The following is a 22,433-nucleotide window of genomic DNA, read 5'->3' as shown; positions in this document are numbered from 1 at the left end:
ATCCTAGAGGTCAGAGGAGAATGGGCCGACTGATTCAAACGGATAGAAGAGCAACTTTGACTGAAATAACCACTCGTTACAACCGAGGTATGCAGCAAAGCATTTGTGAAGCCACAACACGCACAACCTTGAGGCGGATGGGCTACAACAGCAGAAGACCCCACCGGGGACTACTCATCTCCACTACAAATAGGAAAAAGAGGCTACAAATTTGCACAAGCTCACCAAAATTGGACAGTTGAAGACTGGAAAAATGTTGCCTGGTCTGATGAGTCTCGATTTCTGTTGAGACATTCAGATGGTAGAGTCAGAATTTGGCGTAAATAGAATGAGAACATGGATCCATCATGCCTTGTTACCACTGTGCAGGCTGGTGGTGGTGGTGTAATGGTGTGAGGGATGTTTTCTTGGCACACTTTAGGCCCCTTAGTGCCAATTGGGCATCGTTTAAATGCCACGGCCTAACTGAGCATTGTTTCTGACCATGTCCATCCCTTTATGACCACCATGTACCCATCCTCTGATGGCTACTTCCAGCAGGATAATGCACCATGTCACAAAGGTCGAATCATTTCAAATTGGTTTCTTGAACATGACAATGAGTTCACTGTACTAAAATGCCCCCCACAGTCACCAGATCTCAACCCAATAGAGCCTCTTTGGGATGTGGTGGAACGAAATTACAAAATTATTAGAACACCTGACAGATCCGAAAATATTGACATTGTTTTGCCTCCAAAACATTATTTCATTTCATTATGTCCATGAAACATGCAGATTGTTGCTCTGACTATCAAATAACAGATGAAGTAAGTCTTCTGATTTTATCTACTTTTAACTTTAATATTTGGTATGACCACCTTTTGCAGCAATTACAGCAGCACATCTCTCTGGCATAGTGTCAATATATTTCCTCTGAGAATTTCAACACCAATGTTATCCCATGCCTTCTGCAACTGAAGCCAAATGCTTTCCTTTGAATGTACAATAGGTCTTTCCAGTTTATTTTCCAACTCCCCCCAAATGTGCTCGATGGGGTTGAAGTCTGAACTTTGAGGGGGCCAGTCCATCATTTTCAATGTTCCAGCAGATTCCTTCCGTCACAGGTAGTTCCATCAATAGTTAGAAGAATGTTTTGGGTCATTGTCCTCTTGGAAAATAAGTCCAGGCTCAATAAGACGACTCCCAGATGCCAAGTGTTCTAATAATTTTGGCCACCACTCTATACATACCAAAAATGACTAAAGATGATACCGAAATGGCTTCACTGTGCCCACATCTCAAAATATTAACCTCAGACTGGTTTTAAAAAAGTCAGAAAACACTATAACCAAGATAGAAGAAGGAACACAGGATAAGATCTATGTTCACTGTTCTCAGCACCCATGTCATCAAATTTGCTAATCCACCTTTTTAATTTTTTGAGACATCAGCAGTTCAGGGACGAGAGTGCAAGTAAACACATCAAACTTTTCTGTGTGTCGCTGCTTGGAAAGTCTGTCAGAAAGTTTTGCAGAGGGGATTCGGATTAGTCCTATTTATAAAACGGTAGGCTGAGATATGGACCCATTTCTCATGAATACCCATTTTTCATTAGCATGGGTTTCTCTGAGTGATTATAGTAAGAGGAAGTTCAAACTAATGCATTGCATGCTAAAGATTATCTGCAATACTTGGGGGGGGGGGGGGATAAACAGTGTTTGATTCGTACTCTAAGACCGATGCCCTGGCTTTCGTGGAAGTCTCTGGAGCACTTGTGAAAACCAATTACTCTAAGAGAAGCCAGAAATTCTTAAGAAGGGGTGTTGAAGATGATCAGTCAATAATGTCATAATCCTGAGTGGCATTGGACATGAAATGAAGTTCTAGAAAGTTGACTAATGTGCGTCAATGAACACCTGGTGTAAAGCACTCTACTGACTAGACTTGTTCAACAACCTGCTGATGACATGAACATTAAATGCATTTACCTTTGACGGTAATGCATATAATCACTACCACAATACTATACTAAAATGGGTACTTTCAGATATACTGTTGTAATTTTATCAGCATTTTTCAGTGTATATTTGTACAAGCCTATGTCAAATTGCCAGCAGCCTAAGCTCTGATAATTTGTCAGCGCTGGGAGTTGGGAATTTTATGTGAACAAAGCTATAACAGTAACACTTTGAGCATGTGCAAGCATAGGACATGCTGATACCATTCTAATGCCAAAAAGATTGCTGCTGGTTATAGGTAATTTCTCCCAAATGACATTTTGGTGGTGAAGTGTGAATAGCAATGTATTAAGCACACCTGTGGCTTTCTGACTCCAATTTTGACTCAAAAAAAATCACTGGTAAAACATTATTTCGATAGTCCACTTTAGACATGTTACTACTTATGAGCAACTTTGCAACTACAGGTCAGCTAGCAGTCATTAGATTATTTGTAGAATGTCTGCCCAGCAACTGACTATAAGTAACTTCGCAAGTGTGTCACCTAATTGTACTAACCCTAACCTAACACTACTAATACTCTAATGAGAAAGTTAATGGAATGTCTAAAGTGTAAATGTTACTCATGCTTTGTCAATGTTAAGATTATTTTTAATATGCCAATTAAAATACTGCAGACTTTCTCCAGGTCTTTATCCCTTTACTAAAATTAAGTAAATCAAAACGACAAATGTTGCCGTGACATATTTGTGAGCTTGCACCAGGAGCAGTGTTAATTTCGTTGACGAATAATTTTCGTCATAATTTTCGTCAACAACCTTTTTTTCACTGACGAAAACGAGACGATAACTAAATAAAAACTAGCGTTGGATGACAAAAACTATGACGCAATTCAACTGTCATTTTCGTCAAGAAATAAAAACGAGACGAAAATGTTAGTGAGGGATGATTAGGGAAGAGATCCAGTCAGAACTGATATATCCTGTGTATAAGATGCGCACATTTGATTTGAACGTGCTGATCTAACCGCTGGAAAACACAGCGCTGTTGCATGTTCTACAGGCTCATCCCCAATACAGCGCTTCAGGGTGGCTCACAATCAATGAATAGCGCACATTTATGCCATGCAATTGTTTATGAACTAATGCTGATGAATAATGACAATGTTTACTTTACGATGTTTATATAGTAATATGTTTTAGACGGTTGTAACAACGCATATTTTATCTCCTGAACTTGAATGAGCTCCTGCAACTGCAATAGAGGCACAGACATTTCAAAATAAGAGTCAATGTGTATTTCGAGCTTGTTTGTAATTAAAAGTCATGCATTATATATTTGTTTTTAGTTACACAATAAACTGTATTTAATTTAATTCCCATTTAATTCATAGCCAGGAGGAAAGACCAGTATTTGACACATATTCAATAAAGTATCATAGTATCAGGGTTATAATAGTTAACTAAAACCATTTAAAAAAAACTTCATTACTTGAAATTAAATAATGTTAACTGAAATAAAATAAATAAACTTATTTGAAGCTTTAGCTTAACCTGATATGGCCTACTAACTAAAACAGAAATACAAAGTTATAAAAACTATATAGATGTTTTTAAAAAAACAAACAAAAAAGTGAATTGAGGTCTCTTTCGTGTATTTATAATGTAAAAAACAAAAGATGTCAAAATGTCAGTTCAAGTGACAGTCGGTTATGTAATGCTTAAATGCTTAATGTATTACAATTTAACTAAACTCATTAGATTTTAGTCGACTAAATCTACTGTAGATTTAGCAGACTAAAATCTTATGATATTTAGTCGACTAAAACTAGACTAAAACTAAAACAATTCAGGTGACTAAAATATGACTAAAACTAAATGGCATTTTAGTCAGAAGACTATGACTAAAACTAAATCAAATTTGCTGTCAAAATTAACACTGACCAGGTCTTTTAAATGAGAACAAAAATGTTAAAGCTTACAGGCTTCCGTACATCGTCCGTCTGTGGGCCCTCTCTACTTGCGTTCTTGAGTATTGGAATTGAACTTCGACAGTTGATGATAGCGCAGTAAGATAACACAAGAGTGCATGATAACACAAGATCTCATATTAAGAAATGCCCATTTTCATGGACATTTAGTTTGTTTCTCATGGTTTCCTGTTTTTCCTTTCTGATTCCCTTTTTGTCATAGCTACATAGTTGACATAGTTTTTTTGATTTATTAGCCCGACATCTTGTTTCCTTTCTCAGTTGTCCTGTGTATATAGTCCTCATATTCAGTTGTTCTTTGTCCATTCTTGTTAGTTGTTTAGTGGTTTGTTCTTTTAAAGTTACTTCTGTGCTTAGATTCTGCCTCAACTCCTCATTCATGCAACCACTGCTGACACTAAGCAAGATAAAGGTGCATTTATGTTTTTGAGATAAATCTGTGTACATGTACGTGCGTGTGTGTGTGTGTGTGTGTGTGTGTGTGTGTGTGTGTGTGTGTGTGTGTGTGTGTGTGTGTGTGTGTGTGTGTGTCTCAGAGTGAGTGAGAGAGAGAGAGATGCTAGTATTCTCTAGTACTAATCCGCAGTGCCAGACTCTGCACCCTTATCTGCCTTCAGGAGAGATTTCACACCTCTACAGACAGAAGATCAATAGCATAATGCAGACACACAAAGAACCGTACAAGTAAATGCATATACTCAACTTCTCAAGCACAGATGCTGGCACACACACACACACGTCTGTACATTTCACAGTGTCTTAGGCTGCAGACACATTCATATCAACACATTGATTTCAGTACATCCACATGCCACTCATTATGACTTTATTGTCAAGCCCTATATGCTATTACACGAAATGGTATAATCATTTAACTTATTATCAGCTTGCTTTGCTTATACTTTTAATCAGCTTACTACCATGACAAAGAACTTCATCACCACAACATATTCCTTCCCGCTTAAACATACAGCCATTGCATTACCATGGCAACTGGTATACAACTGTAGACGGTTGTGGTTTGTTATTGGCTCACTCAACAGACAAAACCAGCTGTCTACGTGATGTTTTACCTGATCTTGGTCCTCCTATACATGTTTCATATTTTAACCTATGACTTACAATATATAATATAATGGTGTGTATCATGCCCGAATTTATGACTATAGGCCTACATCCATACCATGTTGATATTTATTAAATAATGCATCAGTGAGATACTCAGAATCCAAATATTTTAACTTGATAACATACGTAGAAATCTTGATGTGCTATATATGAGTGCAATTTGCAGTGCACACTTCTGACATCAAAAGAAGACATTCACTGAACTTCAAGGTTACAAATACAACAACAACTAGCATAAGCTAATTTGTGTTGCTTAGATTTTAGAAAGGATGATGTGTGGATGGTGCAAACTAATTTAATATTGGATACTGATATGTTCGTACTTCGTCAACCTGAAACAGGCAAATGCATTTTTTGCTTCTGTTAGCTGTTGTCACACTGCATGGGTTAACACTGCCATTAAACAACCTTAAAAAAAATAGAATTAAATGTAATATGTTGCATTCAATTAATAGTAATAAAATACTTTTTTCGAGAAATTGCTCGAATTAAAACATGACAATTTCAACCTGGGATTTTAAGATGAATGAATGAATGAATGAATGAATGAATAAATGAATGAATGAATGAATGAATGAATGAATGAATGAATGAATGAACGAACGAATGAATGAACGAACGAACGAACGAACGAATGAATGAATGAATGAATGAATGAATGAATGAATGAATGAATGAATGAATGAATGAATGAATGAAGATCAAATAAAAATTAATGAATGAATAAAAAAATTAAAAATTAAAAATGATGAATAAAAATGAAAATACATATTTTTTTTTATTAAAATCTACTTTGACAGAATGTATAAAACTGTGGTTTTTGCATATTTTACAGCTATTCTAAAAATATATGTTTGTGAAGTTAGAAATTATACTATATTTAAGATTATTTTAAACTTGGTGTTTCAGCTGCTGGAGAAAACTTCATAGTAATTGGACTTAAAACCTTAGCAATACTGAGAAATAGCTCTTGTGACTTCCAGTGTGACAAATAGCCTCAGCATCAGCTATATGTAATCATGTTTAATTTTATGCTAAATGATCTGTAAGGCTACCCTTTCAAAATGTATTTAGATTTAAATATGATTTGATTTTGCACTGAACAGAAAAGCAGAATGAATCACTGGAAGTCATTTTATAATGCAAACATAATTCTATTAGACAATTCTCAGCAAAAACAATGGGGGTTGGGGAATGCAATTCGCAATATGAACACTCAGCAAGAAAATGACAACAAATGAGAGATGGGGTTTTTAAGGGCACCGCTGTGTTACCATGACAACACAACCATCTCATCCTCTCCTCCCATCCATCTCCCTTGCTGTCGCTTTTGCCCTCTCTATCTCTGTCATCTCAATCTACTTCTCTCCCATGTGCCATCCCCATGAACCTCTGATAGTCCCTGAATGATGCTGCCTTGGTGTTTTCTGTTCAGTCTTTAAAGAACTGTAAAGAAACATGTCTGTGCTCTGATTAAGCCACAGTATAGGTATAACTCTGTTCCAAAACATAGTGAGCTGACATGCTGTCTACTGTCTATATAGGCTGTCTCCTAACCATCCTGGAACTTCACAAGGGTCTAATTTAGAACATAGGCAGCAATTTCGCACACTATTAAAAAATGATTGCTTACGTAATCACACAGGAGACTCAACTCACAATTGATTCCAATCAAGTTTGTCATTAGCATGTTGCTAAGCTAGCAATGTGATAGTCTAATAAGCATAAAAATACAGAGCAAATTTGGGGAAAATTTGAATATTTTATTAGATGAAACTATTATAAACACTTGTGATCACTGAAATAAATACATTTGTAATAAACATTTGACCCATTTTACATTTTACTTATATGTTTGGCAAAAGTTCTTCTAACCCTAATTGATAAGGTGTGTAGCATTTAGTTTCTTAAACAACCATGTAGGAAGACACATCATGGCCATATTCCAGGATGACAATGTCAAGATTCATCGGGCTCAAATTGTGAAATAATAGCTGGATGGGAGCATGAAGAATTATTTTCACACATGAATTGGCACAGCTGAGTCCAGACCTTAAATTCATTGAAAGTCATATATGTTGTGATGTTATTTCAATCAAGAGATACATCAATTTTTGTTCAAGATCTTGTATTGATAATGCAAGATTCAAGCACTGTGTAAAGTCTCCTTCAGCACATCCCAAAGACTTTCAATGAATTTATGGTCTGGACTCAGAGGTGCCAATTCATGTGTAAAATTATTCTTCATGCTCCCTCCCTCCCAACCATTCTTTCACAATTTGAGCCTGATTGATCTTGGCATTGTCATCCTGGAATATGGCCATGATGTGTCTTCCTACATGGTTGTTTAAGAAATTAAAAGCTACACACTCCATCAATTAGGGTTAGAAGAACTGTTGCCAAACATATAACATGCTAGAAACATAATAATCACTGCTATAATGATCCAATCATTGAGCATTTGCCTATTTAAATCCAAACAGCGACTTTTTTTATTTTGGCAGGGCAGTGTAATGCGAACATAATGATGCTGCTGCATTTTGTGCGCACCTATGATTTCTTAAAATGCTGTTTAGGTAGGCAGTTAATTGGGTTTTGGAAGAGATGTTGCCTCTACTCTCTCCCCAAACAATAAAATAAGAATGACAGGTATAGGCCTGCATGGAAACTGTGACTCTCACTTGCTTTTATGAAATATGATTAGCTAAGTGTATGAAGCCATTTACAAAGAATGTGTTCTTGCATTCTATCTGTGCTTTTTTTTTTCATTGTTGACTTATGTAAACATGTGCTAGATGTACGTGTTTGATCATTAGTGTAGTGCTTCTAAATTGCTGTCAAATTAAAAGTAGTTTAAATAATTAATAGTTTTAATAACCTTTTATGTATTGTATTATTTTAAAAGTTTATGGTAGTTCATGTGGCTATATACTCACCTTCTGTTCAATTTTGTTTAGCAGTTTTTAATGCAAGAACACATCTTGAGTGAATGGCCTCCGATATTTTTTAGTTCCATTTAACACATTTTACCATACTTCCACATAATTCAGCGCAGATTCCATGTGGGCTTTGAGATAAGTTAGAAAGCTGATGGAGATAGTAATGGATGTGTATGAGATGAGAATGAATGATCAACCTGTAAACATCCAACTTTCCAGCACCCTGTACCAACTTAAACACATTCCAACACACTCAGCCACTAAAAGCAACCATCGGACGCACAGCAACCAATCCCCAAGATCCTGAAGCATACATTCACATGTCCTCAAGACCGCAATCCCACAGTGCCTTGCTCCCTACCTGCTTGTTTTTGAGGTCGAGCGATAGTTCATAGTCGGAGGTGGTGGAGTGGCTGCATGCTCCATTCCTCTGTACTCTGATTGGTGAAGCAGTGTGATGTAAGCTTGGCCTCCTTCCTGTGCCTCCCGTACTTGTTGCTTCCCTCTCCAGCTCCTCTGTCTCCTTTTTCGGCTCCTCCTGTATTGGTTGTTGCAGTTGCACCTGGGGTTTTTCTTCCTCTTGCTCTATCTCTTGTGCCCTCACCTCTTCCTTCTCCACTTCTGCACTCTCTCTCTCTTGTGGTTCACCTCCATCTCCATCTCGATCCCCATCTCCCCCTCCTGCATCGACAGATGTCACAGTGCTCTCTGCAACCTGAGGTGCCACCTCGACCTCGGGCTGGGAGGCACTGGTGGTGGTCACCTCGGGTGATGGCGATGCGGCAGGTGATGGTGTTGCAATGGGAGAAGGGGAGGGTGGCTCTTCACTGCGGAAAGGAGGAGAAAACGAAGAGTCAGCCTGCAGCCCAGGCACCATTTGACCTTGTCCTCCAGCTCAGGGGGGCGTGGCCTGGATGGGTCAATGTCAATCTCTCCCTCCCTTTTCTCTCATCAACTGTGCCCTTCGGGGCAAAGAGAAAGAGATGAAGCGATTGTCTTGGGGTTGTAGCCCCTACTGTCCATTCCAGGATGGACTTGAGAGTTACCAGACAACCAGAGGGGGAGGATGGGACACACAGTGACTTTGCAACACCCAACATGACACACACAGACATGACAGACACAGTCATGCAGCTATCAGTGTGGTACATTTACTGCTCTTCTGTGGTGTTGTTCTTTGACCTGTTGTAGCTATGGATTTTTTCAGGCTAACTCAGTGGTATCCCACAAATCTTCTGGACCCCCATGAGGTGAAGCCCCACCCACAAACTAGTGTCAATCTAGTGTAAACCTTACAATAACAGTGAGTAGCTTTTGAGCCCTCTGAATGGTCCTGTCAGAGAAAGTCATCTGACTACAGATGTTTGGAAACTCAGCATGACACCTCATAATAGTCGCATTTGCCTTTCTAGCATATCTAAAAATATGCCAAGAAAGCTTTCAAATTATTAGGCTGCATGTTAATATAGATACTGTAAATGCATTAAAAAGACTAAGTGCACCTTTGTGCGGTGTCACGCCAGTTAAGATAGCTTCCTTTGCAGTGTAAAGATGACAAATTTTACCAGTATTTAATGGGCTCGTTCTCCCATGAAGGGCTGTGAGGTTGTCACGTACATCAGTGGCCTACCTAAAGCTTTTTGGTTGAATCTATGAGGATGTATATGACAGACAAGGCTTTTATTTTGCTTTTGAAGTGGGACTGTGGATCTCTCGCCTTTAATCCCCCTCTCTGTTTTAACTCCCATCTTTCTCAATGTCACATTAGATCACTCTCTCCATTTATATCCAAACCTGTTTTTCTTTCTGGGATCTACCCTTTCAGTCCCTTGCACCCTCTACCCACTCACATGGTTCTTACTTTTAGCATGAGCAAGTGTGACTGCGTATGTGTGGTGTGTGAAGCACTGAGAGGCATTAGGAGCACTCAGGGCCTGTATGAATTTGTCTAAGCACAGTCTAATATCACAGAGTGCTAGTGGTCCAGGACAGGTCACAGTCAGAGTTCTGCACACAGACACGCTTATAAAAAGCTCTGCTGGCATCAATGTATGCATGAAGCAGCAAAACTCAATTATCTTTCCATCCATGACATGGCAATTGTGGCGACAAAGCAAAAATCTGCTGATTGTAAATGGATTTGATGTTTAATAGGCAATACCTTCCTAAAGAAGAGCAAGCAAGGATGGCACAGAGATTTGAGGGAGGGGGGATACGTGAAAATAATTTGAATTAGTGGACAAAGAAAATGGCAATATCTCCAAAACCTACCGAGATGAATACCTAGACAACATTTTAAGGCATCATGAACCTGCTCCTAACATGAGGGCCAAAAGGTAGGATCTTCTAAGATACTTTTGTTTGGCCAAAATGAATGCAACTTGACGCATGAGAGGCCAATCCCAGAATGCATTGGAATGAGCACTGAGGGGAAAGTAATCCAAGTTGGCAAAAACTTAAGAGAAATGTTGAAATTTTAAATCCACTTACCCTTTACCATTTGATACCAAACGAATATTAAATGAACCAAAAACTACTATTTTAACCAATATTTGAAGGCAGCATGCATTTTTAAGCTTATTAGAGTTTTTATTAGAGTCAAGATGATAGCTTGTCTCCCATGTTTGTGCTTAAAATCACTCCTCATTTGAAGCAAAAGCATGGTAGCATGCTAGCATCTTGACTATTTGTCTGATGCCGAGAGATGTTGCCAAGTAGAGTGTTTGAAAACGTATGAGATTCCATTGTGGTTAGGATGCTGACTGCAAAGGTAGCTGCCTATGTAGGCATAACTGTAGATACCAAGGCAGCTTACTAGGTTTTAGAGCAGAGATGGGTTTCTCGAGCAAAACAGAACTGAGTGTTCACTATTTAAAAATACGATACATTTTCTTGCTGCTCTGGTGGACACCCTTGCATGTACAGTATAAGGAAATCCAAACTAAAACCTCCCTCTTACTAATAAACCAACATATAGGGTATTAAAACCTTTTGTCTAGGAATCAACCTAGAAATACTAGGAAAATAAGACTCACAAGACATATGTTGAAAATGGTTTGTGGAGTACAGCGCCTGTATCTTATTTCAACATGCATTTGTGGCGTCGCTGGCGGGATTGAAAGGGGCGATAAAGATCAACTCCTTCCAGAAATGGCTAAGGCGATAAGACAGGAGTCAGTGAGCACAAAATCAGAACATTACAGGCAGCGTATGCAGCATGGCACACACACACAGGATATCCCCAAGGGGGGAAAGGATTGTAGGAATAAAAGTGAAAAGCGGAGAGCTTGTTCAGGAAGAAAATACTGCTAATCCATTCATCCTCTGAATACGAGAAAAGACCACTTGTTCAGGCTCAGCAATGGATAATTCTTCATATAAGTTACATATTAGAAGATGTAGGCTTATAACAGCAAAAACGTTCGAAGATAGACAACAACCAGGGCCGACGATCGCAGATTGGTTGCCCTACGTGAAAAATCTGTGGTCCATCCGAAGTCTTTTAGATCCCGTTTAAAACTACTTTTGAATGACAATCGATGGATGAACATGCCTCTTGCCCACATAATGGTGTAGTAACAGTACGATTCGGGACAAATATACGATTTTAATGCAGGTGGGGATACCTAGTGCTACAGAAATACAAAAGTGAACAACAAATTTTGTGTAGTGTCACTTCTCAAGATCTTATTTAGGACAAAATCTTAGACTGACATGGAGGACACAGGATTTATTGCTTGTCATTTTATTAGGTTGGTACAAAGTGTAAAACATCAATAAATCCGAAAAACAAAAACAATTAATTAATTTCACGAGTTCACACTTACATATCATTTAGAGGGAGTAAAGTTTTAATGCATATTTGGTATGCTGTCCGGGAGGAGGGCTCCGAGCTTGGAACCCAGAGTGCCCCCCCTGTATGTAAGTGGTTATAACTAGAAGTGTGGATAAGGGGGGGTGGAGGGATGCTGATAAACTGTCATCGAACTGACATAGGCATTCAGCGGCGCGATTCACGCGAATGAGGCGGCGCGAATGAGGCGGCGCGAATGAGGCGGCGCGAATGACGCGAATTGAGCGTTTTGAACGCGCGAATCGCTCAAGTTGAAAAATCTGAACTTTTCCGGATATTTGCGCCGTGTAGATCCAACCAGGAGCTTGCTCTAGTAGTGACAACAATGAGGAGAACATCTGTATATTAATATCTGGTTCAGACAATATGATTATCACGGTGATAACATTAAATGACATGAAACACAACCCAGTCTCTTTTTGTTAAATGCAAGTTTATGTATGATCAATAATACAAAAGTATAAGTAAAAGGTATAAGAAGCTATACATGAAATAAAGCAAAAAATTCAGTCAAACATTCAAAGTCAGTGCTAGTCGGCTACAACTGTAACGTAAAGTTATAGCCTAAAAATAAAAAAGTAATGAAACTTCACTTTGCCCTCAGCCTAAACGATTTGCCAGGGAACAAATTATAGATTCATGAGACCAAAGATCGCCCGTTACATATACACAAGACAAATTATAGCTCAAGACACACCACAGAGACATCAGAGCCAGCGGCAGACGTCAGAAGGACTAGCCGAGGAAAGGCTACTCTCGTTGGGGTAACGAGCGTGGAGCGCCGCTGATCCACTGGAGCTCACAACTCCGAAAACGGCAGATAAAATGTTCAAATAGGCACTCTTTTTATAAATAAACCACATATTTGAGCTTTAAACAACTACATTATCGCCTGAAAAAGTCTTAAAACTACGTTTTGTCACACATTAACAGTAGATTTTAACAAAAAAGACGTGTAAACACAGCCCATGTCAGCCATTTCTCAATGAGACGAGCTGGCTGGCAGAAGCCCCGCCCATGACGTGAATTCGCGTCTGTTGTGTAGTGAAGGTCACACAAGAATGAAGCGAATTTCACGTGCGAATGAAGCGAGTAAACTCAAAATGTTCAAGCGTCCAACTTCGTGCAAATTATTTGCGTCATTCGTGTCCGGTGTGAACGTCACATTAGGAGTGAAAACAGTGCCATGAAATTCAATTCCTGTACTGAACTGTAATGAGCTATGTAAGAAAAACAGGGTAAGCTTAACAAGAAAAACAGGGTATGCTTGAGCAGTCTGTCCTTTTTAGGGTCACATCTTGTGACACCACGTCCTGTTTTTGAAATTTGAACTGCATCAGAGTTCGTTTGGAAGTGGACCAAGATTTTTTAGAGGTCTCGGTCTGCTCATTTGGTGCTCACCAGGATTTGGATCGCAGTATTCAAACTTATTCGATTGAACTACACTAACAGACAATCGCACCAGAGTTAGTTTTAATCGAACCAAACCTGCCAAGTGTGAACACACCCTTAATATTTTAGAGAAACTGTGCTCCATATTTCACGATTCATAGGCACTTAGAGTCAGTCCAGCGGACCGAAGAAGAATTATGTAAGTTGAATCCATTCTATTTGAAAGTTCCAAAGAAGTGGAAGCTGTAAATAATAGATGTTGTAATAAAGCTTCCTCTCAGCAGGTGGCACAGCTAGGGAACAAAAATAGAAAGAGCTAAAAACACAGAGTGCTCATTGTCTGATAAAATGTTTTTTTTTGTTTTTCATTCTTTACTTTTAGATGTTTATATGGTTTTTTTTTCTTGACGGTTTTATGTTTGCAACTTGTAAATAGAACAGCCTGAGCAATTGGTTAATAATGTTTATTTTCTGCTTTATTTTTTTCATTGAATGTAGCCATGCTGTTCTCTTGAGGACAGACAGAAAGAAAACAAAATGAAGGGGTGAGAGGATGTAAAAGCAGGTAAACAGAGGCAAGGAGTCATGGGGCTGCTGAGACAGCAAAACACAAAGAGTGTAAACTACACAACACACAAATACACATTCTGAGACCATAAAGAAAGGCTGGTGCCAAACATCCACGAACACACATACAATGCTATAGACAATGTGTATGTGAGTTTGTGTGTACAATGGCAGTAAAAGCATGTGTAGAAGTTAAAACAAGTACTGTCTATTTATATTTATAAAAGAGTTTGTTCTGGTCCTTGCTGATTGGTTGAGTATACAAAGTATACAAATAATAATAGGTACAATATAAATACGTATTAAAAATGTGAGTATAAAACAATAATTTCTTCCAAAAATATGTGAAATTTTCTAGCTGAAATGGCACCATTTCCTGAGAATAACAGCAGAGCATATTAACTTTGAGGAGAGACACAATCTGAAGTTTAAAACTGTCAAAGCATCCAGAATTTTCTCTGTTTGCTCAGTACACAGCAGAGGCTGTAGCAGCGACTCACCACTTGAATTGTGCATACTGCACCAACTACAGCTGGCTTTACTACTGCGACACAGTGCAGGCATTAGTGAGCATGTGGGGGATGAATCCGTAGTTCTGAGGGGTGAGCGTGTGTTTTGCTTGTATGTGTGTTTCTGAGCGTATGCGACTCCCTGCTGCTCCTGCCCCCGCACTGTCACAGAATCAGCTCAAGTGCCTGCGGAGAGAAAGAGCCCCTATCCACCCACAAAATGTATGACTCCAACTTCATCTGCACTATTCGCAGCCTTTAAAAAAAAAAATTATAATTATGAGACTTGGGGTGTTGGGAGGAATTTGTAGAACCCTAAATAGGCACCAACTCATCCAGTGTGTAATTCCCTACAAATCCACACAAAAGAGTTCAGGTGTAATTTTGTCAATTTGACAATTTGTAACATGTACATGACACATCATGTATGAACCTGCACTTTCAACAACCTCAAATTTATCCTAAAAACAGTTATTGGCCCCATATGTTTCCAAAATATTGCAATTTGTGGCACATGGCCTTGGGCCCCGGATTCCCAGAGGCCCCAAGTTCTTTTGGGGTGGCAGCAGTTTATGTCATTAATCTGGAGCAGGATCATAATTAAAAGGGGCAAAGGAATGATTATCGGGGGCCCCATGAGGGCCCAATCTCTTAGTTTAGACATGAGGGTGAGTAAATTATCCTTTTTTTTTTTTTTTTTTACTATTTTAGGTGAAGTCTACATTTAAGGTTTTTGTTGCAATTGTCAGCTATCATTTTTTTTCCTGAGGGAGGGAAATATGATTTCAATTTCAACAGCTTTAAATGTATTCTAAAAACCATATATTTCTGAAAATGTTGCAATTTGTGGCACTGGGCCTGGGGCCCCAGATTCCCAGGGGTCCCAAGTAGCAACCACCCTCTAGGACACGGGCCTCTGTTTATTTTATTTATTTTGCTGGAGCAGAAGCGTTGTTTAGGAGGGAAAGGTAGAAACGATTTCCGGGGACCCATGGGACCCGGAATGGAGGGTCCTATCTTTGAGTTACAACCCTCACTTCTGGAACAGCACATGGGCACCTGAACTTTAATTGTTCTTATATGATCACATATGAATCAAAAATAAGCACATATACCTTTTTGTCTCAGCAATATGCTATGGAGGGCCCCATACTCCAGGGTGCCAATAACAAGGGCCTTTTAGCATCCACTGTTTTTAACATCACCTTTTACAGAGATGTAAATGAAGGACTAAATAATTGGACAAAGCTTACATGTTTTCACAGCAAAATTTTGATATGACCTTGTGTGATTATTAAACTGTAAAAGAGACTCTTGCGGGTAGAAATAATAGTGGTATTTCATAGTGCGCTGCCACTTATAGTTACATTGAGTTAAAGGCAACCTGACACAGCAACCATTTGGTCGACAGGATATTGTTTACTGCTATTGGTTCTAATTTTACAATGTTTAATTTCTTAGGTAGGCTTTTGCTTGGGATATTTCCCCTAATTCCCTGTCATTACTATATTTCTCTCCAACTTTGCATGACCTTGCGCATCTTTCTCAAAGCTAGTCAACCTAATTTTGATTAACAGCCAAAGGTCATATTCTGGCCAAGAACTGCTACTATGTGAAATAATTTTTGAACAATTTAAAACCATTGGCATATAGGCATGAAAAGGTTTATTAATTTACTGTGTGAAGGCACTGAGCAGTATAATGTCTGTTGCATAATCCAAGATAATAATGGACTATTCCTGCTGCACTGCTCTCTGCGTTTTAATGTTAATCAAACAACAAAAGACCAAAAAACAGTCGCTCACTACTCTTGACTAAATAACTTTCATAAGGATTCATTTCTGAGATGCGGAAAACGCAGATGGAATCCAGTTATAAAAATGGAATTTACTGCATAACGAGGAATTTGTAAAAGTTTTGATGAATAAATAAAACGTAGATCAGTAAACTTAAATCAAATCGCGATATATACTAGTGTCTGTGAATATTAAGCTGCAAAAAGACTGTTTGAATATGAATCCTGCATGTTTCTGTGTGTCTCTGGGTGAATGAAAGGCGCAGACCTCACACACACTAAAACTTGCCTCTGTCACCTCAATATATGAGGACATGAATGCATGAACCTCATGTCCAGTCACTTCATAAGCATTTTAGTTTCATTCGACAAAATCTATCGATATATCATAAACACACACACAGAAACTCGAAGGTCTTCACGGCAACCCGTCAAAATAAAAGTTCAGTTTAAAAAAGTAATTGTGACAGAAATATATTAATGTTGTACAGTAGAATTTAGCTATGTATCAATGTAATAGAGGTCGACCGATAGTGGATTTTACCGATACCGATAACTAGGTTGGACCGTTCTTGCCGATAACCAATTAATCGACCGATAGTTTTTAAAATGGATACTGGATTAAAAAAATATAAGTAAACCAGTGCTGTAATAAAAAAACAGTACTGATCCATTAAAATGTGCTAAATTAAAAACTTATAAATATGAATATTAAAATGAGAAATTCAAACAGAACAAATTCTTCAGACATTTTTTTTTAACATTAAAATATTACAGGTCAAATGTATTTCTTTACCTATAACCTAGAAACATGCATGTACATTTCATAGGTAACACTATACAAGTCCCTATGCAACAAGGATGCATTAGCTTACATGAACTATATGCATTATGCATAACTTTTAACAGCATTAATATGAGCAATACAATTGTACCTTGATCATTCATGTTAGATCATAGTGCATTAACTAAGGTTAACAGATACAAATTCAAACTCAATTTAATGTTGAAATGAACATACTAACAATGAACAATACTTCCACAGCCTTTATTAACCTTAGTTACTGTTACAAATAGAATCTTTTTGTAAAGTGTTACCATTTCATACAAATCTAAACAGTCTGTTTTTTTAGAAAGAGATTATATAATTAAAAAACGAATGTGTTTCTGCTTTGTTTATATTTCTGTCGGCAGCATGATGATAAAGTTTGCTTTCTCACATCACTAGTTTTATATATGCAACTTTTGGGTCGGACTTGCGTGTTATCACATTGATTTAGCTGCTTGAGGTACTGCTAATGTTAGCGTCCTCTCAGCCATAGCCTACACACTGCTGTTCTTTACCTGTTAATGCAGCATCTAGTCAAGAAATTAATTACTTTATAATTATTTGGCAACAAGTACTGTAGTGCTCTGTATTCATACCGTTACACTGTCGTGTTTTAAACGCGCATCTGATGTGTCACCACTCTCCGTGCAGCGCCGCGTGCAGCCTCACGTGTGAATGTAAACTGAGGCGTCAGTGATAGTTTTTTTTTCACCTCTAGAGGCCGCTCTCATGCTATATACTGCCAACAGACCCTTCTCAATGCTCTCACTGTGTAATAACAGCGCTTCCGTCTAAGCCGCTCCAGCAACGGACACAACTCGGAAAAACTATCGGTGTGGATTTTTGCTGATAACCGATTGTTCCACCAATTAGCTATCGGTGCCGATTAATCGGCAAAATCGATGAATCGGTCGACCTCTACAATGTAATAATACTATATGTATTTAATTTTATACAGTGAAGAATATGCAGTGTTATTTAACATTTGTTTATTTTATTTCTGTACCTGGAAACTTCAAAAACATACCTAAAAAGCACTGTTTATTTAATATGTATATTTGTTCTGTTGTATTTATGTATTTATGTTGGCCTGCTGAATGTTAAATGGATCCAGTCTATGTTCATTAGAAATTATTTGATAATGCAGCAATAAACTAGCTAGTAGGCTATAAGTTAATGTATTTAAAAAAAAAATTACTTTGCTGATTTAAAACATGATCAAAATCTGTTTTAATGACAATATTTCAAATAATAAAAAAAAAGGAATCGGCCAATAATTGTTTGTTAAAATCAGTATCAGTATCGGCCCCCAAAAATCCTATTGGAGCATCCCTAGAATATAGACATCTTTTTTTAAAGTTGAACGATTAACTTGAGAGCAATTTTTTTATTGATGTGTCATGTGCGAGACGCTGCATAAAAATATCGCTATATCTTTTAAATTTTTATATGTTTTTAATTAAACTGTTATATAAGACCAAATAATGAGTGTCACATTATAGACTCACGTTGTGTAATCCTGCATAAATCCTTTCAACACTATAGTGTATATCTTTAATATGACATGGGCAGTGGTGTGAAATCGCAGAATCATTTCTATAACCTAAGAAAATGGCCAGAGGTCATGAGACTGTAGAATGATTAACATGTTGACATCCTTCTTCCAGAGGTGACATCCAAAGAGGGATTTATCAGTGCTGTTATTAGTGAAAAGTGTTGACGTCATCAGCAATTCATCTTTTAGATAGATTATTTTTAAACATCATTAATTACATCTAGGCAAAATATAATTTTTTAAAGCCATGACCCTATGGGATGAATATTGACTAAGCGATAACATGGCTCAAAGTGAATTCATTCACTACCCATCCCTGAGGGAAATCTGTTGAAGTGTGAATGTGGAATGTGTTTTCATAAGGGTTTATTCTTTATTATGCTACACATGTGCTTTCAGATCGTGTCTAACCATCACAATGTTTGTAGTTCCCCGCAAATCTCTAATTCTTTGAACAGCTATTCAACATGACTGAAGATCTGGCATCTCTGGTTTTAACACATCTGCAGTCACTCATGTTTGATAAATCCATCAACAAAGTGAATTCTGTCTAAGTAATAAATTATAAAATAACCATACTTTTGACTAGTCTGCAAAGTCTGGGACATACTGGAGCTTATTCTGATCCTCTTAGACAAGAAAAGTCATGAACTTTAAAGTTAAAAGTTGAACTTTTAACTTGAGAGCCAGGTTTTTGTAATGTGTCATGTGTGACGCTGCATAAAATGACGCGAGGGCAGCGTCAATCTACCAAATGCAAAAACACGTTACCCTTATGTAGTAATCACAAACGACTGAGAAGGTCAAGGAAAAGTTATGGAAATGTATTGGTTGAAAAGTGCACAAATTGTTTAGACCTGTTTGAACTTTCTCTAATGTGTAAAATGCAACATTTGAAACTACTAAAACTTCATGTTTTAGCTTTCTCAATTATTTTATCCCCCGTTCCTACTATTATTAAAGTTATAAAGCACAAAACTGTGGAGCTCTTACTGTGATGCTAGTGTTTACCTGTTACCTGTTTACACCTGGTATTAAGATGCGTTTTGGTTGATCAAATCACAAGTGGGTGATGCTAAATCAGGGCCATTTTTAGGCATAGGCAAACTAGGCGGTCGTCTAGGGCGGCATCAGTTGTTGGGGAAATAAGCGCATATCTGGCACTCGATTTTTGTGTGTGAAGAGTGTCAGAGCCACCCTAAAATGTTATTGCCGCCCCCACTAGTTCCCCCACACTATTGGATCACAGAACTGTCAATCTGACACTGGATCAGAATGCAGTCAATTACTGTCAAAAACATTGCGTTTGGAGCGCTCAACAACACCATTAGATCAAAGAGCTCAGGCAATGCTTTTGGCAAGTTAACGCTTTTTTTAAAACTTTGTTTCCTTCCATCTCTTTCTCTCTATCTTTCCTCTATCATTCCAATAAAATAATCTGTACACTACATATTACAAATTTGTATGTTGTGCTGCTTTAATATTAATAAATTCTTCAAAATGCAAGTTTTAATTGGGTTTTTAATGTTTACGGTGACTGTAATTTTTACAAAAAAATTCTGACAACCCAGCTGCCAAATTTATTTTGTAAAAAAAACAGGATTCTTTCGTATAGATACACTTAAAATGTCGGTGTTTCCTACAGTAAATCCCTGTAAATTATACAGGATTTTTTTTTACAGTGGCTGTAATTTTTACAAAATTATTCTGGCAACTCATGCAGGTGCCAAATTTTTTTTGTAAAAACGATGGAATTTTTTTAAAAGTGTACAAAAAAGCTAAATTCAAACTAAAGGTCAATAAAAAAAAACAGGTACAGTAAGGGCGTTTTCACTGAAAGTCTGCACCTAGGTCTGAACCGAAGTTCATGTTTTGATACATTTTATACATTCGGTTAGTTTTGGTTTGGTTTCACATTGACAAAAAGAAAGAACTTTACATGACATACTTGCGTCCTGTCGTCATAATTTTTATGGGCTGCATCTTGACATTGAATGGTTTGTAAATTAAATTTGTAAACTGAATCGATTCATTGAGTTCTAATAGTGCTTAATGCAAGCAGTGTCGTACACAGAGGGCATAGTGTCGCGGTATTTAAAGGGGACATTGAAGCCTCGATGAGCAACAAAAACTGCACTGAATCAGTATTTATTCTTATTACTTTCATTTGAAATGTAGTAAAAACACATAGTAATTATGTAGTTCTGTCTGAGAACAATTTCTTAGCAACTAGGGATTGCTATTAATTTTAATCCTTATTAAAAATATATATACAAATATAATTTGGTATGTATTTGTTAATTAATATCAGTAATACCAATGTTGCTTTTTTAAATTTGACTGGGGGTACCAATAAGGATTTCGCCTAGGATGGTCTAGGATGGCCTACGTCAGAATGGCTAGAAATGGCCCTGCGCTAAATGCAGGTGTAAACGTGATCTAAAACATTGAGCATTTCCAGAGGTAGTTGAAAACACATTAGACCCGATTGCTTTCGTAGTGTAGACGTTCATGTGGTTGAATGCATTCAAACAGCCTCTCCGACTACTGACCTAACGCGTAAACATTATGGGATGTGCGCTAGCCAGACGGGATTTAAACTTTGTTTACTGAAAACCCAAAGATAATTTACCCGCCCATAGGAAATCAGGACAGAAGTGGTTGAAAGTGGACAAAAGTTACATAATGTGTCTCACTCGTCAACTTGTGATCCGATCGGCCAAATGGATCTTAAAACCAGGTGTAAACAGGTCCAAAGACAAAACAAATGTAAAGAAACCGTCTTCTTGCCTTTCCCATCATACAGCATTAGATTGCATAGTGTCCTAAAAGAGCAACAAAAAGAGAAACGGCATAGAGGATAGATGGATGGGGATAACGCCCTTGACCTGAGTGATGGCACATGATGTGTGAGTGTGAATGAGCAGGACTGCATCAATAATGAGCATGCTGAAGTGTGGGCATCAGCGCTATGGTAATGGATGGCTACGGCAAGCTGCCAGGGCCAAAAAGAGAAAATATAGGATTGTGGAGAAGAAAATAAATAACCTCTCTTCATAAAAGCAAGACCAGGACGCTGTTATTTACAGACTAGTGACATTTCACTGGAGTACATTACACGTTATTTATGTTCCACACACACATACACAGATAAGTAACTATATGCAGACACTTGACATATATACATCTGAAAATACACTTTTTCTTGAAGTGACAGTATAATTAAACTCATACAATATTTCACATCAGCACTCTCGCACAAAAGTGTTGGGCTCCACAATTTTTGACACAAATGGAGCAATGCTACAAGTCTAATATTTTCTTCTTTTTATAGCCACTTCTGCTCTCTTATAAATAGCACTGCTTTATTTCACACCAATAGTCTACTTCTAGTACTCCTGATAAAGGTATTTAATTTGAATATAAGGCCTATAAGATTCAAATCAGGCTCATCGTGCAGAGAACTCTAGGATTGATATTATTTTGCCGAATCACATATAGACAATATCATATTTAAGACAAGGATCCTGTAGCATCATGTCCTTTGCTAAAATTAATGTCCAATTTATTTATTCTTTTATGGGTGAATTGGTTGAATAATGGGGGGGAAATTATCAAACAAAGCATTCAAAGCAACTAGAAATTAGGATAAACGTAACGTAAGTAATTTCACAAAACAAAAATATGATATAGACAACATTTTACATTTAGATTTTGCATTTATATGTATGCAACTGGCAGATGCTTTTATCCAAAGCGACTTACATTGAATTCAAGGTACATTTAACTTTCAGTGTTTATGTTAAACATTTTATTGGCTTAACTGCTGTGGAACCATTAGCAGCATTTTTTTAAGTATCAATCAATCAATCAATCAATCAATCAATCAATCAATACTTTCCAGGTGCCATATTTAAGGAATACATCCATTTTCCA

General features: G+C 37.6%; 1 protein-coding gene across 1 annotated transcript in view; it reads right to left on the bottom strand.

The window, feature by feature from the left end:
- The window catches only part of iqsec3a (IQ motif and Sec7 domain ArfGEF 3a), a 190,613-nt gene that overhangs the window by 96,839 nt on the left and 71,341 nt on the right, over nt 1-22,433 (bottom strand). The window contains exon 3 of the mRNA XM_079817180.1: nt 8,359-8,824. Coding sequence (XP_079673306.1) covers nt 8,359-8,824 — 466 coding nt within the window. The remainder of the gene's footprint in view (nt 1-8,358; nt 8,825-22,433) is intronic.

The sequence above is a fragment of the Gobio gobio genome (assembly GCF_949357685.1).
Source record: "Gobio gobio genome assembly, chromosome: 5".
NCBI classification, from domain to species: domain Eukaryota; kingdom Metazoa; phylum Chordata; class Actinopteri; order Cypriniformes; family Gobionidae; genus Gobio; species Gobio gobio.
Note: the sequence above shows the minus strand (reverse complement) of the source record. Positions and strands in the feature narration are given on the sequence as shown.